The sequence below is a fragment of the Mycteria americana genome, chromosome 6 (assembly GCF_035582795.1).
Source record: "Mycteria americana isolate JAX WOST 10 ecotype Jacksonville Zoo and Gardens chromosome 6, USCA_MyAme_1.0, whole genome shotgun sequence".
Classification (NCBI taxonomy): Eukaryota; Metazoa; Chordata; class Aves; order Ciconiiformes; family Ciconiidae; genus Mycteria; species Mycteria americana.
In genome coordinates, this window is record NC_134370.1 from 6,123,935 (window position 1) to 6,142,105 (window position 18,171).

General features: G+C 40.4%; 1 protein-coding gene across 6 annotated transcripts in view; it reads left to right on the plus strand.

Moving 5' to 3' along the window:
* ATE1 (arginyltransferase 1) overlaps positions 1-6,188 on the plus strand; it is an 87,382-nt gene extending 81,194 nt beyond the window's left edge. For all 6 annotated transcript variants that reach the window (XM_075504414.1, XM_075504417.1, XM_075504415.1 and 3 more), the window contains one exon: positions 3,025-6,188. In XM_075504414.1, coding sequence (XP_075360529.1) covers positions 3,025-3,203 — 179 coding nt within the window. In that variant the 3' untranslated portion in view covers positions 3,204-6,188. The remainder of the gene's footprint in view (positions 1-3,024) is intronic.
* Positions 6,189-18,171: the final 11,983 nt, after the last annotated feature.

Genomic DNA, 18,171 nt, shown 5'->3' on the forward strand with positions numbered 1-18,171 from the left:
TGATAAACTCATTACCAAGTCTTTATATGTGTAGTTTATACCGTCTGTGTTAAGCTTAAAACATGTCTGGAGTATTCATATTACAGTTATTTTTTTTTGAGATATTGGTATTTTCGGGATTGCTCTGGGAGAGCCTTCTGCTGCCTGAGGGTTGCGTTATAAACCTGTGCCACAGTCCAGGAAAGGACTGGTCTACAGCATGGTTTGGCAAGCCTTACTTCTCCCCAGAAAACACTTGGCTGCAGTGCTTAACTAATTTGCTGGAAGCCTCGTCATGACTGTTTCATATAGCTGCACAGCCAGAGCTAGCGTGGGCCTGATTGCAGGAGGGAGAATGCACCGACTGCGCTTGATGTAATGAGTAAAAGTGGAGTAAGGGTATAAATGCTGAGCAACAAGAACAGAGTTCAGCTGAGCCAGTAAGGCTACAGTGAAACTGAAGGTACAGTAGCTTTAGTTACTGTAAGAAAATTGGATCTGGGGCCAGGAGCACTACAAGCCAAAAGATGAACTCATCCAGAGTATCAGGCTTCAGTATTATTTGAAAGCAATGAGGATCGAACGGCGAGTAGTGAACGGCTTTGAAAGTGCTTTTGGCATGAGGCTGTGAAGGCGAGGCTTGGCGTAAATCCATTTCAGGACACAAACTTACAGTCAGCCTAGAGGTGCAGTAAATATAAACTTTCCAATTTAAGAAGTTAAAATAACTTTACACTTGTGTCACCTCCAGAAGCTAAACTTGCAAATTTTTCCTTGGTGAACTTTCAGAAATGAGGAGGATGTAATAGAAGAGGCAGTAGGACTGGTAATAAAAACAACCCATTGGGATATCAGAAAGGTGTTGGCCACACATCAAAAACCTAATGGATTTCAAAGAGGGAGAGAAGGCCATAAAGTGTTTTTGACTTGGGTGTTTATCTAAAGCAATTGCCAACAATAATTAGTGGAGAATGCAATCTTAGCAAGTACTATTCAGATTTTCTTCCTCCAAACCACGTTTTCCTAGTTAAGTCTTAAGAAATACATTGTGCTTTCATGTTAGGAATCAAAACATAGATAAAAGTGAAGTCATTCTAAACTTTGTAAAGCAAGCTTCGTTAGGTTTCACATACTAAATTCAGGCAATCAGCAGAAAAATGTTTATAAGGCGTTTCTGTGGATGAATAAGGGGAGGGTCTTAAGGACGTCTTGCAAAGAAAAGCATTTAATGACCTCTGTTGTCTTTAATAAAGCATAAAGAATATTAAGCTTTTCTATAGTAAGGGCTACATTTGAATAGAGATTTGCCTCAAAGATTTTTTCGGGTTCTTCCAGACAAGTTGCTTGGCTTACCTGTGGCAAGCCTAGTGAGCTTCAGGTATGTAAAAAGACAAAGTAAGACAGGACTTGGTGACCGGTTTGCTTCCCTGAGCTGGTGTCATATCCGCTGCACTTTGGATCTGTTGCCATTTGTGAAACTTGCTGAGAAAGTTCTACCTCTGTTTATTCTCTTATTAAAAAAAAAAAACCAAACTTTTGCCCATGAAGTAGTTATTTGAATTACCTGCTTTTCCACAGCTGTTGGTTTGATTTTGAGTCAACCGATGATCAGCAGAAGGCTTCATTGTGGGTGTTGTAAGCAGGGAATGGTGTAGAGTGGATACTATTCAGATCCTGTTCAAGGAGCCTTAAATGTTCTAACCTAAATGAAGCAAGTACATGAACATATAAAATAGTTTCATTGGGGGCAGATCGATGCAGTACTTAAAGCTAAGCGATTATACTTACCTGTGCTGTCTGTTCAGTCAGAATAATGTCCTGATGTCGAAAAAAGATTGAGTCTTTGCATAGTTATGTCCCCAGATGCTGACCTCCTCGTAAGCATCTCTGTTACTATTTGAATTTATATGGTTCTAGTCTCAAACTCGTATTTCAGCTTCTGTGTTTTAAGTTGAGTCTTACATTGGTGGCTTTTTAAACCTGAAGCTCAGAAAACTCCAAGATTTCTTTTACTGGTATTTTATAAGAATTTTATTAATTTATCCTGCAATGGCCTTAGGTGTGTGGCGTGTTCTCTCACTTTCTTTAGAGAGTTTTCTAGCACTGTAGGGCCAATTTTTCTGACACGCAGCGGCTATATAACATTATTATTCAGCAATAGTAGCATCAATTGGATTCATAAAAATAAGGAAGTTTTAACTTGTTCAACGATGCTCTTATGTGTATGATTCTGGTTAAATTAAGTCACAAGGGGTCCGTAGGTGAGGCTAATAAGATTCAGCTATGGCGTGTGTGTCTTCGAAAGCTTGAGGAATTATGTCGTGCCCACCTAGCTAGCGCTTGCCCTGCTAACTCTGTCTGTCGGTCTGCAGAGCTCGAGGATCAGACTTGAAGTAAGGACGTGTGTTTAACTTCATTCTACTAGAGAAACTCAGAAACCAGCATAAATGAAGAAAAAAAGATGGGGGCTGGAGGGCCAGGGAGTTTCACCCGGGAAGGTAGTTCATTGCCTGATGCTTACCTAAGGCAAACAGTGTGGAGGCTTCTTGCTGGTTTTAATACAGCGCTCACAATTAGGGAAAGGGAGTGCTCTGCGCTGGTGGATTTTGCAAGCGGTGTGGTAATTAAGTGCAATATGGCAATAACAGCAAGTCTCTTCTGGTCGGTTGTGTTTGAAAGTATTTCCCAGACAGAGTTTCACTTCTGGCAGTGGGCTCCAGCGAGCATTAAATGAACGTGAATTTTAAAATACAGCCGTAGAGGTATTTTCAGAAATGCTATATATCACCATTAGAAATGTGTGATGCATGATTTATTTTTTCACACACCACGAACACAGTTACTTTGCAGGCTAGATTTTGTTTTCAAGCGTGATTCAAGAAGACTGCTCTGTAGCTCAGCTCTGCTTTCATCTGCTGTTCATCTGCAGATTAGTTTTATTACTTCATACAGCTTTCATTATGCATATTGAAGTTAGCTGCATAAATTGAGATCATACGGACAATCTACATGACTAATTTTTGTGTTCTCTGATTCTCTTTGCAGTTGATGAAGGTCGTATTAAGGAACTGGGCAGAGTGAGAGTACTTCACAAGAGAACCGTGATGCCTTACAGTATGTATAAGAAAAGAAGGAAGGGGCCAAGCGACGAAGCCAGTGTTCAGCAATATGCAAGTTTGGTTGGACAGACCTGTTCAGAAAGAATGTTGTTGTTTAGAAGTTGAAAAATCATTAAATGGCATTTCGATGGCGCTACATTTTATTGCACTGCCACTGGATGATCTGTACTATAGTTGTGTGTTGGTATGCCTACTCAAATAGCAGTATGAAATACAGGTATATATCTAGGCTTGTGTGAATACATGGTACTGTGTTTAAAGGCCAACTCCAATAAAACTTACAATACAGCAAGGCTTTAGCAATAGAAGTTTAGAAAAACATGCTTGCCATATATTTTAATTAAGTAGTTCTAGCCTTTCTATGCATTTTGAATAATTCTAAGTATCTAAGCAAAATTAAAAACAGGTGTCTTTTTGTAGAGACAAAGGTTGAATAAATCTAGATTAACAATAATTAAATTACAAATGTTTTCAAATAGCACCTTGGATATCTGTCGTTAAAAATTGCCGTGAAATTTATGCTCGCATTCGTATGCTCCTAAACTCTTGCAAGAGAATTGAAATGTGCTGTTACTTTCTAACGTGAAATCTGGCATGGTTTAATTTTATTTCAATAGTATATTTAAAAATAGGAAGAAATTATTTTCACTGCACATTCTTCATTTGTTTAAAGCAGTAGGTGAGTGTCTGAGGTCCTAGTGAATGTAGGAGTTCATAGTAGCTTCTCAGTGGCAGGGGATGCAGTGCTTTGGAAAACTTTCCCCTTTAGAGATGAAACAGAATAGTTGCACTATAAACATACCAAAGATATGCAGCCAAGTGGCATAGTGGTTTTTTGGTATAAGCCTTATCCTTTGTCTAAAAAGAGTGGATATTTTAATGCACATCACTAATGTGAAATAGAGCTTGGAAGGTTTATCCTATAGCTCTTCAGTGCACATTTCAGAACTATGCTAAAAAAAAGACGTGAGGTACCACTGCTGGGTTTTGTTGCAATTTTTTTCTGCAGAAGTGTATGGGAAGACTTAAATATCCTATTCCTGCGTTTTTACTGACTGTTTTGTGTATGGTGCAGCAGCTCACAGGTTAACATCTTTAATAACATTTTACTAAATACTTCTGTTGGAAACACAGGAAGTTGTGATGCTTTATGAAAGCACTTTATTATCTGATATGTGAACGTTGTCATTAGTAGTCTGTGTCTCTATCAAGTCATACAAGTTACAGGAATTTTGGGAAATAACACTGCTGTATAATTCAGTAATGTATTACAACATCGTAACAATACCAATGTATTTGTGTTTCTTATCTTGGCTAACAGGAGCTAGTATTTACCTTGAATCAACTTGAAGTTTCTTGTTAACCTTCAAAGAAAGATTCTTATTCAAGAATATATGTGTAGGTGTTTTTCCCCAGAAAGGAACCAAATTCAGTTTTACCCTCTGAGGGTTACATCTCCTATCATTCGTGGGCTTGATTGAATTTTAAACACTTGGCCAACATTATTAATCATTGATTTTTATGTGGAACAGACGTAAGAATTTTGGGATTTAAGTGCATTGCAGATTTAACTTTTTTTTTTCTGTATCTGTTTGATCATTGTAACATTATTGATCTAGAGTACAGCTTCAACAGTAATTTTGTGTTTTATTAATTGGGATGTATTGTATTGACCTACTCCCAGTCTGCAACAAAATTGATTATTCCTGTCAGCGTTATATCTGGTATGTGTTTATCTGTTGCCTGGTACCAAGAAGTCTCTGTATACTGTATAATCTAGTTTGTCCATGTCTTATCTAAACCTATTGCCACGGGAGAACCACTAAATATTACTTATGAACGTTATTATAAAGAGTTCCTTTCTGTAGAGAAAATACTCTTGCCACTCAGTGAAATGTCAAGTAGTATAACGTTTTCTGCCTCCACAATGTGTTGAAAAGAGGTGATGCCCATATGGCTTAAAACCAAAATAAATGAGAAAACCTTTTTATATGATACAAAATCAGTTAATGGGCACAGAGGAATTCCAGTATGACTTGCAAAAATCTTAAAGATTATCAAAACCATTTAATGATGGCCTCGCTGTGCTCCTGGAGAAGTTAAAAGTTTCCGTTAAATTGCAAGGGAGCAGACTTAACGTCACCACTGAGACTTCTTGAAGAGCTCCATCTTTTTGTGCCCACTATTTGTTACTGATATGCCTTCTAGATATGTATTAAACTTTTATCTGATGCTCTGTTTCTCTTGGGGAGCTTTTAAGGACTGCAGTTCAAGAAAAGTGAGATAAGTATACAACTGAAAATTGAGTACAGCTTGAAGTTGTTGTTAGTGACCACTGAAGGTAAATGACCATTTCCTGTGAATTCTGAAACGGTGCTTTCGCTTTCTGACCTCCACTGGAACTGCAGCCCCACGGCACGCTGGGCTTCTGACTCTTACTGAACTCAAATACATATATATTAAAAAAAAAAAAAAAAAAGGTCACAATTGAGATTAATTCAAAAATTGAGTTCATCTGATGTAGTATGCTGAGGTCTGACTCGTTTCTTCAGTGTTATTTTAGAAGGAAATTGGTGCAGTGTTTCTCAGGACTGATACCTCTATCCCCGTTTTAGAAGTGGAATAGAGTCTGAGGATGAAGTTCTGTAAATTTTGCCATTGACTTCAGTGCAGCTGAAAATTCACCACTATTACAATTTTATTTAATAAGACGTTCTCATTGAGAGTTACTGAATTTAGAGATATTTAATTTAGTACAAACTATTTTATAAGAGTTTTTTTAGTGTAGTTAGTTTGTGAGAGTTAATCCCTAAAGTAAGGTTGCCTCGTTCTATCGTCTGTTGATAAATGGGCATAAAATGGTGGTAAGAAAATGCAGAGCTGTGACCAGTGCTAAAAAATACCGTTCTTTGTTTTAATTGGAAATAAATGGGGAGCTTACTCGTTTCCAGCATCAACACGTTTCAGTAAATGCAAAAGAACCTGCATGTTGAGTTTGTAATTGCTTTTCAGCAGGCCTGTTTGACTTGTAAGTATAGAAAATAAAGTTATTTCTAGTCTCTGTGAATTATTATAAGTAAGTAATAGCTCCGAGTGTGACTTCTGTCTTACTTTATAGGAATTCATTATCTTGGAGGTTGACTGAGTGTCCAGTGAACAGCAAAATCAGGGAAGTCAAAGAGTAGCAGTGATGAGAAGGGATACCTATCAGTTCAAAACACATGACCTAATTTAGAACTAAATTTTAGTTCTAGCTAGATGGATTAATGAAGAGTTTATGCTTTGAAAAAGAATTTATAATTCTTTTGTGAATAGAATAAAGTAAAGAGGCTTTTCACCAATGGAGACTAGATAGGACTAGCTATTTATTTTAGTTAGGCTATACCATTTCTAGTTGGTTGGAAAAAAAACCTTTCTCTGAAGTAAGCAGCCAAACAAGCAACACAGAAATCTGGGTTATGTGCACAAAGGTAAGCAAACACTGATTCGTTTTCCTGCTGAATAAGGCAGATTTTCAGCTAATTCTGGATTCCTGATGAGACACTTGTCAAAGCCCAGTGCCACCATGGCTCGAAATTTTGGTGTGCCAAGGCTTGCGGTGGTCCAGGGCACAAGGCTCTGTGCTTCAAATCATAGTTCCTGGGAGCATTTATTTCTTCTGTTTAAGTACTCCTTTGGAGTCTACATCCATCACTCTCTTTGAAGTTCTGTTAACATCTTTGCCAGGTGATCGTTCTGAAGCTACCAGCCTGATCAGCCATGTATTTCTGAATTCCCTCTCATTCTGGTTGTCCCAGATAATCCTTCAGACATGTATTATGTGCTCTCATCATCAGCCTTTCTATCTCCACACCCCCACCCCCCAAGCTTTCATGGTTCTTCTTGCTCGTTCTGTCCCAGTCCTGCTACAGGAAGAGTCTGCATTTGGAAGGGTGTAGACAATATTTAGGGCAGAAATCACCACCACATTTCAGGGAAATCATCAGCGTTTCCAGAAGCATCGTAGCCACATATCGTACCCAATATATTTATAAAACTGCACCTTCAGAGCCTCTTGCATATGATCTCACATAATGAGCATAAAAGCCAGATTACGTTTCCACTTGCCAAATGATTTGTTTTCTTAAGTTAGTCGAAGCGATGGCGAGTTTCCAAGCCCTGACTCCGTGGCTGTCCTTAGGAGGCCAGGGTGGTGAGCTGCGTTCCTCGGTCAGGCTTGAGGATCAGCTGAGGAAGGTCCTACAGAGGAGACACTGAGGAAGGGTTGGCGATGACCCTGCGTGACAGAGAGAGGAGCTGAAGGGGCTGCTGGTCCGAGGAGCATTAACGGGTAAGTGGCGATGTGATTTGCCTTTAGTTATGAGACAGATATTAGTCTCACTGGGGAAATAAAAATGGACTGTGGAAAACAAATTGTGTAAATAACACCATTTATACATGGTGTTAACCATATATGTTAACCATAGCTGCTAACAAAATGAGTATACCAGCTAGGTTGATTATAATAAGCTCATTTTATTTGAGGTTTTTTTGAAAAGCACAGTGACTAAGTCGCCAAGTATACAAGCACTTACTAAACAGAACATTTTGTGAGTAGAACTGCTTAACTACAAAGATAATGGAGGGTGTTAAAATATGTTGTATAAGCCAAGACGCATTTAGAGGAACAGACATACAATAGTAACTCATACTAAACATAGTACCCAGGTGCTAGCTGTGGTCAGTAGATTACTAAAAAAGTAGTATTCTATAAGTTAACCTACTATATGCATTTTAGAGCACATTTAAAGCTCATCTTGTGAGAGCTTTGTTTTCTAACAGTATTAAAGAGGAATGTAAATAGATGAAATTAGCATATAAACCCAAGTATAGCATATGTTAATGCTATCTATATTAATACGAAACAATCTTAACTCTGAAAACAGTGGCTCTTACTGATCATCTTAGCAACAGCTCAGAAGCTTTCTGGCTGTATCTCTTCATGGTTATGTTTTACTGTTTTGATGTTTATTCATTTCCTTATTATAACTATTCCCATCAGATTTTTGTGCTTCCCATCAGTTATTTCCACTTCGGTTTTGACACATAATACATGTGTCTGCCAAAAGTCCTGCTGAGAGACTGCTATCAGGACAAAAGCAAGCGTTAGAAAGTCTGTTAAGTAGTGAGAAGAGAGCAGAGTCCACAGGGACAGTCAGTCTGCAACCTTTGTGCTGCAGAAAAAGCAGGATTTATTTACAGTTTAGTCTGCTGCCGGCTTTAAAATAAATGTGTCAGATTTCATTCATTTGCCTTTGTCTGTGACATCTGATTGTCATTGTCCAGGAAGAATCAATGGAGCATTGTAGAATATTTAAAAAAAAAAAAAAAAAAAAAAGTTAAGGTCAGTGTACCGCATTTATGGCAAAAAGCTCAAGTTAAGGAATGAGACTGCATGAATTCTGTTGAAATTCTCACTCAATGTCTACACAGGAGCAGAGAAGAGTAGGCTGGATGGGACTTTCGAAAACTCTTTGCTGCTTCTCCCTTGTCTTCTCCAGGCTGAAGCAGAGCGAGAACGCATCCGCCATCCCTCACGGGGTGAACCTCGCTCTTTGCATTAATCTCTAATGAAGGCAGTTCAATAAGCTCCTTAGAGTGATTTTCTGCAGGGAATACTACCCTTGTTATTGAAAGTTTTTGATACCTGGTATCTAATTTTCATGCTTTTGGTTGCAAGTGAAGCTGGTTTGTTTTGTCCTACCTGAATATGAAGAGCGATCACTGAGGTTCCTCTTTGCAACAGCTTTAGACGTTTTCGAAGACTGTTGCCAAGTCAACTTGCTGGGTTTTTTTCTAAACTAACCGATCCCAATTACCTTTCCAAATAGTCATGTTTTGAAGATATTTTATTGAGCTTTCTTAAGTATTCCCCCAGTGGTCTACCTTTTTAGTGTGGTGCCCTGTTGCCAGCTGCTCCAGTAATCAAAGTAATAATTATTTCAGTGGTTTACATCAGCAAATAAATGTTGCTTTTTCAAAGTAATAATTGTCACTACCCTAACTGATTTTTCTGTTTAACACAGATCCATATTTTCTGTTTATCTACCACACTTCAGTAAAATACGGTGAAAACCCAACCCTTACTATACCAGCAAACATAATTTTTCTCCCCTTAAATGCCACCAGAGGGCATGTTCCAGCTTGCGAAGTTCAGGGTAGCACTAATGTTACTTCTTGTCTGAGTATCCACATTTTCTGGGTCCCTTTTATTAACATCTCATTCCGAGTTTAATTTTTTTACCCAGCTCTTAATTGTGGTATATCAGAAAAAAAAATTATTGTCAGGTGGGGTTGATAAAGTTCTGCACTTCATTAGTTAAATGAAGCACAAATGTGTTAATTAGGATTAAAAGCTATTTCAAGACAAATAGCCTAGATTTTATAACACTAGATTTATTAGGTACGTTATACTGCTAGTGTATTACTGAAACGAAGATCCGTAGAACACTTAAGGAGGGGCCAGCTGGCAGAGTTACCTATCTCAAAATGCTTTTGATGCTATTCCTTTCCGTGTTGTTCCTATCAAACTGTGTGCAGTAGGAGCATTAATAATGTCTAATATACTGTTTATTGCATGCATTTTGACAGCTGCTCTATATTTCTCAATGGGATTACAATAACTAAATCAGTGCATCTCAGGAAAAATGCTATCTACAGAAACGAACAAAGTGTGCTCCCATCTTCTGGTGCAAGAGAGGTGTATGTTGCGCTCATTGACAATTAACTTAGCAGTTGCACTTTCAGTTACTAACAGCTTGTCCGCTGCCTTGCTAAGGCCCTCTCTTTTCAGAAGCCAACTGATTTTTAAGTCAAACACAAAATTTTATTAAAAAAAACAATGCTCACACCTCCCCCCCCCCCCCCCCCCAAAAAAAAAAATCTCTTCATTGGCAATATATGTCTTGGCGAGGTTTCTAGTGCATTGATTGTGAAAGCTAAAAAAAAAAATAAATTAAAAGTGCATTATTTTTCTGCTTTCTCCTTACCCCTCTTTCATTTTTAACATAAGTTATTTTGATACCAGGATTTCTTTCGCACCTCTGCCAGGAATAAAATGATGTCGAAATAAGGTTTCTAATAGTGAACCTAGAGGTCAGGAGACTGCAACACTTTTCTTTATTGCCAAGGGCATTGCAACCCATCGGTTTTGGGAATATATTAGTCTCTGTTGCTCAAGATGAAAGCGGTCAAAGACAGATCAGTTGAAAAAACAAGGTTCCCAATTTTAAATTATTTATTATTTTTCATACAAATACACTACTGCGGTGCCCAGAAACCTGGAAGAGGCTTTGCTGCAACAGCTGCTGCATGTGTCCTCAAGTTGAGATTATCCTCATCCCTGAAATTTTTGCAGTCCATAAAATCCCAGATGTCTTGTAAATACTCCTTGCTAAGCTGGCTTCAGGAAAGGGAGCGAATAACTGCTTTCCAGGAACAAGGTAGAAGGCTTGGAGGAACTGGGCTTCAGAGGAACGTCCTGCTCCAGTCATTGCGCCGCTTCTCAAGGGACTGTGGTGCCTTAAGGCTCCCCCGGCCCTGGGGGAGCAGGGACTTCTCCCTTGCTGGCCTTTCAAATCACATTCGATTTCCTGGTTATCGTATAATATTGTTATTGTATTCATTCTGTACAATAGGAATAGAAACATTCTATTCATTCATGTGTAGCATTCTATTATTGCATATTGTATTTTTATACTCTTCTTGCTATGTTAGCATCCTTGAGAGCTTATATGCTTTATGATAACTCTTATAGCTTGTTCCCTTTGTCTCCTGAAAAGACTTTTATGGAGAGGCATTCTCATTCTTATGTGAAATGGGGACGTTCCATGGCGCTGTGAGACAGCAGTATTTCTGTCGCTGCCTTCTTTCAGTCGGAGGCCGTCAGTGCATTTCAACCAGCAATAAATTAGCACGTTCTTACCGAGTTGTAATAAGGGGGTACGTGAGAAGCCGCCTTCTCAGTGAAAATAAACGTAGCAGCAGTCTGACAAAACTCTTCAGCAGTTTAAGTATTCAGTTGGGATGAGAAGGGCATTTGGGTGGATAAAAGGTAGCGACCCCAGGTGGGACCTGGCAGCAAAGCTGCTGGAACAGAGCTGCACCTTGACTAACGTGTCGTCTTCAGTTTTACACCGACCAGCTCCAGCTTCGGACATCATGCAGCTCTCATTACTGACACCCTTCACTCCAAATCAATACCTGCTTCAGGTGGCGATCCTCTAAAACCTCCTGTATTCACGGGCCTGTTTAACAGGATAGAGATATTCTAGGAATCCCAGTGCGGTGTAATGGAATTGAAGCGTATGTGTCTTCTTTTGGTCTGCTTTTAATATATTAAATCTCTATTTTTCTTGTATTGCCTTGTATTGTAACATAAAAATAATAATTATTATTTACATAATGGGAAAAAGCAGAACACTGAAATAGAAAAATGAGACTTGCTAAAATTAAAAATGAACGTTCCTGAAAAGGCAGAACTCTCCTAACAGAAACCCACTCAACCCCAAGGAGTGAAGCTGTCAAAATATACCTCCCATTTACAAAGAGGAATACACTTTCTACGCCTGCAGATTTTGATGCTTTTTAACAGCCGAGTTCCATTCACATTTCCTTTGGGCTTTTTTTGTTGTGTCCTCAGTTTTTCTTTTGCACGTATGAGCATCTTTCAGTTCTTTAGACTCTTTAGAAATTGAGACATTTATCCGTGGCTAGTAATTCAAAAACATATCCCGTCAAGCGATGTGTGTTCTTCGTTATTACCTTGCAGAGTGACCTCCTAGGAAAGAACGAACGCGTTGACATTTACAGCGCATAATCGATTGATTCATGGTAGAAAACAAAGGCAATCAACGGGAGGGCTGTAATTGTTTCATTAAGTCCTATGAACAGCACATTGTACATTGACCCAAAATGCCTTGGAGCTACAGCTTCACAATGTCACGACTCTCCCCATGGGCACCTTATTTTTCAATTTGCTGGTACTTGAAAGTGCTTTGATAGTCTCACAAAATTCCATCATTTTGAACCACTCTCACTGAGTGTGACTGTGTGGCAGGTAAGCTACTCTAAAATCTAGACAGCTGAGTGCAGAATGGTTTCCTACCCTTACGTAGTTGTTGAGGCCTTTAGAAGTGACTCCACTTTTCTCAAAAGTAAGGTCAGGGAAATCAAATATATTGGTATATGGCCTTCAGCAAGCCTGAGCTCTCTTCTGAACAGGCTCCGCAGAGCGTAATAATTTTTTCTTACTCTGTGTCGAGCAGAAATGATATGGTGGTTTTAAAAGCCGGCAGACTGTCCTCAGTAGAAGTCCTGCAATCCCTAGGGATGCATAGTAATAGTTGGATATTTAATAAAACGTTTGATTCTGCCGTAACAAGAAAGAGGTTTCCCAGCTCCTGTTCCAGCCAGCATCTGGGATCCTTTTCAAACCTCTCTATACCATTGTTCGTTAGTGTATTTTATAGTAAGTAAAATGAGGATTACAAGCTCCTGAACCTTCTGGTGGTACTACAAATGCAACAAATAATTGTCTATGCATCTTGTTTTTACTGGAGATAATAATAATCTGGATCAAGAGATAAACATGTACTGTAGCAAAGCTGTAAACGCTTGTCCTTCTTAAAAGGTTGAAGTTAGGGTGTAACATGAATTTATAAGCTCAATGGTTTGTCTTAATTGTGTCGCCTCTGACTTCAGGAGCTCAGTAGAATAACCACTCATCTTGTCATTTCATTCCTCTTCTGAAAGTTTTCACACGTGACCTTGTCCCTTTCCCTGCTGCACACCTGCAATAGTAACTTTGGTGCATCTAGCCCATAAAGATCTCATGCTTGTCATACTTGTCAACGATTTTACCTATAGAAATGTGTGTAGAAAGATGGTACCTGGCCGCTAGATGCAGCATCTGAGATTTCTCAATGTTCTTGCTGAGTTAATCCTCCTATTTTTCAAGGATCGTACTACCGAGAAAGGCCATAAATTACCTGCAGTGTTTCTTTTGTTGTTAACTTGAACCAAGAAAAATGGAAGGCTTTTTATGCGCCAACTATTTGCTTAGCTGCCTGCAGTTTTAGGTAAGGGTTTCCTGTTTTGGGTGACGAGGCTTTTCACAATAAATGTGGTCATATTTGAACTAGAAAAGCCTTCCTGAAAGCCTTCAGCAAAGCGGCCAGAGCAGCTCTTCTCACGATGATCGTACAAACCTTCACCAAATTTCTAATGATTCTGATGTTTATAGCTTGGAATATTTTGCACACATGTTCCAACTTTGCATTCACAACATTTGTTAAACCAACAAGTCTGTAGCAGACATGATAGCTACCATCAGGAAACTTGTTTGACAGTTTAAACAGACAGCATCTGTGTTTCCTACATTTCATAGTACACACAAAGAATGAGGATTGCCCGTAGCTCAATTAATTCAAGATGTTGTCGCATGATGGAACTCTGTTTTGGAGACGTTAAAAACATCTAATTGAAAAAAGGGATTTCGCTCTCGTATTTGGCTGAGTTTCATCAATATCACCTCCTCAGTGGAATATTACTGAGAGCAGTTGATCTGGGGGAATTAAGATAAATTGCTGTACATCAGGGCTGTCCTCCTGTGCTTCCAGCTACGTCTTTGTTGAAAGTGAATTTAGGATTTTTGAATTTCGAAGCAACGTAAGAGACTTGAATTGGGTACCGCTTCAGCATCTTTTAAAATAACACTGAAATTGTCACCATTGTCAACAAAAAGGCAATCAAAAAAGAAAAGAAAAGAAATGCCAAATGCAGCAAAGACAAAATGCTGGGATGTTAGCCCTGTGAAATCAGGGTAGCGGCAGGAAATCAGAAGTGAGTTCTCTAGTTGCATGACGGGAGGCATCCTGTGTTTGCATCCTTTGGATTGCGTAATGACAGTCATTGCCTTAAGGATAACTCATAATTGTCATTCTCTGTGTCAGTGAAGTAAAAACCAGAACTAAACCAAATACAAAGCACCGCACATCAAAATACTATACAGCGATAACACCGGCCGCTGTAGATTAGCGTAGCTCCATTGATAAAGGACGCTTCTTGTGGGGAGCAGTTGCATTGCACGGCTTGGGCTCAGCAGGCCACGTAAACAGATGCTTAAGGCTAAGCCCATGAGGAATGTTTTGATGAGGTGGACTCCACGAGAGCCAGGACACCAGAGTGTGGTCCAGCGCTGCGATTTGCTATAGAGGACTTAAAACGTTACAACTTTTTGATTATAATTAACAGGACCACGTTTTGGCACCTGTTTCAGGATTTTCCAGATTTATGTTGCTATAAAGGACTAAGATAAAATAAAAATTTGCTCTTCTATGACAAAATCCCTTCAACTTGTCTAAAAATTGGATGGAGGGAAGAAGCGGGAACATTTTCCCAGAAGCTGTAATCATGGATTAAATTGCGATAGCCGCGTTGAATTGTATCTGAGCCCATGATTTCATCTGTTGGCTTCGGTGAGGCTCTTTGCAGGGTAAGATATTATTCAATGTTATGTCTGAGCCTCTGACTCTTGCCTCCGGTAACATGAGGTACTTCTGTCTACAGGAGCAGGGTTTTATATGGACTGTTGATCTGCACCGTGGCGTGTGCTGGTACAATGGCTAGCCTCTGGTGAAATAGTCCACAAATATACTAGTTTTGTGTCGGTGTCTTTATTGGATGTCTGCTCAGAAACCCTTCCCCACACAACTTTCAGGCTTTCTTAATAGAGGACGTGCAGTGAAAATCATGCACACTTATTTGAAAATTTATGGGCTGACCTGAGTGTTATCTCTGGGGAGGACTCTTTGGGTCAGCCAAAGTGAATTAAAACCAAATGTGTCTGTTTTTCATGTTTACTCTTTCCATAAACATAGCACATATGCAGTGTGCAGCTGCTATCCTGAAAGGGTTTTTTCCCCCGGTATTTGGGGAATCTGTACTTTAATAGCATATTCTGTAGATAGCGCTGTAGAAAGAACAAGTGATGCTGGACCGCTTCACAATTCATTTATCAAACTGTCTGGAAGAATTTCAAGTAAGGTAAGACAACGATGAAGTTGGAGCTAAGACAGTCAGTATACAGTGCATCTGAGTAAATAAAAAGTAACAAAAAGTCAATGCCTTTCCCCTCTGCTTCTATCAACTCCAGAAGAAATGAGATAAAAAGGTACAGAACATTTCCCTGGGGGAAGATTACCGTTTATTTTTATTGATCAGGACCCTCAGGCTGTGACCTCAAACACTCCTGATAGTTTCTTCCCCCTCCTTTAGCCACTCTTCACTGCTGATTTTTGCTTTGACAAAGCTGTTTGTGGTCCCCTTTGGCGGTGAAGGCTCCTCAGAGCCCGTGCTGCCGTGATGCTCCGTCCCACCGTGATGCTCCGTCCTGCTGCCGTGCGGCCGGCTGGGCATGTCGCTAACGTGCGGACAAGAAGAATTTGCCAAGCTGCTTCATCTTTTGAAGGCACCATTCTTCCTCCTGTAACACAAGGGATGATATTGAATCACCCCCACCAGGAACTCTGATGTTCTCAGACAAGGGATTGTAAGTGCAAAGAACTACTACGAGCACTGCAGGAGGGTGAAAGTCCACCAAGCCGTTGCTGTATCAAGAAGATGACAGAAAAGGTGAAGCTCAGGGACAGACTACAAGAGAAGTTTTTGGAATTCAAAAAGTAGACAGCTGAATGAAAATGTTTGGATAACAGGGAGCTGGACCAGCTGACCTCCAAAGGTCCCCCCTTCCCACCTAAATTATTCTTCAAGTCTACGATTGAGTGAAAACCAAAATTAGATCCCCATGAGGACTTTGGGAGCAGGAGGAACACAGGATCGTGTGACTAAGCCGATACAGAGTCAGTAGGGAAGAAATCAACACCTTGGATCGGGCTCTGCAGAGGATGGCTGAAGTGCTTGATAGGTTCATGCAAGACTTCAAGACTCCTGTTATTATGGCAACTTGCTGGCATTTTTGAACTGAAAGTGGAGAAAGACTGTATTTTGCCACACAGATACAAGGTTCTCCAGTGAAGACAAAAGCACAGTATAGGAACCTGCCCCAGCAACATAACATTCACCAGCCTAAATCCTCGGTCTCTTGTGGTTTATTCCCTGTTTGCTCCCTTCAGAGTGTAAATGAGGTTGCCCTTTCTTCTAGGTGTTTTTTTGGATCGTTAACTAAGTCTCTGGGTAGCGGGATCTATAGAAGATGACAGCGATCAATGGAAAAGGGCGTTGCAGTTTTAAGGGAAAGATATCATATAGTCCATCTACTGCCATACCAGCCACAGCAGCTGTAAGACCCAGGTGGTGTGCGTGTCTTGCGGCTGGCAAAAAGCGTAACTCCTGTTGTTAAGCTGCAGCCAGTCCCCCAGCCCAGGTATCCTGTAGCTCTGGGTATGCAGTTTGCTGAATCAGCTGATGAAGCAGAACTTAATCTTCTCCTGAGCTAGTGGGAAGCCTCAAGCTGCCTTTGACCTGGTGTTTTTCTTTCCCTATTTTTTTTTTCCCCCCAACAGTTTCAGCAAGTAGTAATTAACCATGTCCTTCTCCCTCCTTTTAGCAGGATGGTTTCCTTTCAAAACCCCACCACTTTAGGGGTCTGGATGAGCTTTCTTTTTCCTGCTCTCTTCTTGTCCCATCCCTGGCAGCGGGCTGGGGGGGAACACGTGATGGGACCCATCAACCTGGGGGAAGTGCACATAATGAAACCCTCTCCTGGTTGAATAGGCTTGCAGAATGTCAACCAATCTCCCCAGCCAGCCAGGACTTTTCGGAGTCATTCTATATCCTTTTATTGCCGTTGCCATAGCGAAAGACACTAATTCACCTTTGTGTGAAACTTAATAAAAATCAGCCCATCATTCACTTGTCCGTAGACCATTAGAAATGCTTGTGCTGAATTTTAGAGACGGGCTTTTCACAATCGATTAATCCACTCGCTAAAGAGTTGGTTATCTCATTCTCTTGTGTGGGATCTTTACAGGGCACCGAGGCGTCACTGTACTCGCTTTGACTACAGTTGTCTGGGAACAGGCAAAAAGGCACACAGTTACCGTGATTTAATTTAAATGCCAAAATTACCTTTGGTCTTCGGAGGAGAACAGAGCAGTCTGGGAAGCCCCTGCAAAGAACCGAGAACACTAAATTGACCTGACACTAATCAGAAATAGTCTTCTATGGGCTAAATTAAGGGGCTATTTTACAGATACCAAGGCTTGCATTTGGGCCGTTAGGCAAGTTAACAGGCTGGCATATTGTGTAGAGCCAGACTGCAAGTGGCAGTGTGCCGTGGGTCGGTCTACCCCAGTTGCACGTCATTGGAAGACAAAATACACTAATTTACCCTTTGAACTGCAAGAGCTGCTTTTGGTTTGAAGGTGTATGGACACCATGGCCCCTGTCAGAAGCCGCTGATCGTAAAGCCTCGTTTCTTCGCGTTCTCTAAAACCAGCCTAAAAAGGCAGGAGGAAGCAAACAAACCAGTACGAGCACTGGGATGTGAATTCCATAGGTTTTTTTGGTGTTTCATTTTATAGCGAAAATTTTTGCAGTAGTGTGGTTTTGCTTACTGGAGTGCCTGAACAGTCGTGCGATAAATGAATGTTTCTCATGTTCAAGCGAACGCAGCAGCTCCATCGTCTACAGCCAGACTTGGATCACTGCAAAGAGGTTTATCCTACCCCCCAAAAACCCAGGTCCAAACTGTGGCGGGGGATCCCCCTGGCACGGGGCGGCTGAGCTGCGGGCCAGTCTCCGGACCGCGGCAGGGATCCCCTCATTGTGCTCCGGGCATAAATGCTCTCAATGAGATTAGCGTGGAGAAGGGGCGAAAGGCTGTGGGAAAACCTGCGTGTGTCATATTTCTCTCGTCTGCTGTCGCAGCTGAACATCACCGCTCGGCCGACAATAGGGTTAAAAAAGTTAAGAGCAACTGTTGTGGTAGCTTGATTTTGAATTATGTATTCATGAATCTGCATAATAGCCTTTCAGCTGCGGTATTGTTGTTTAAAGCACAATCTGGGAATTG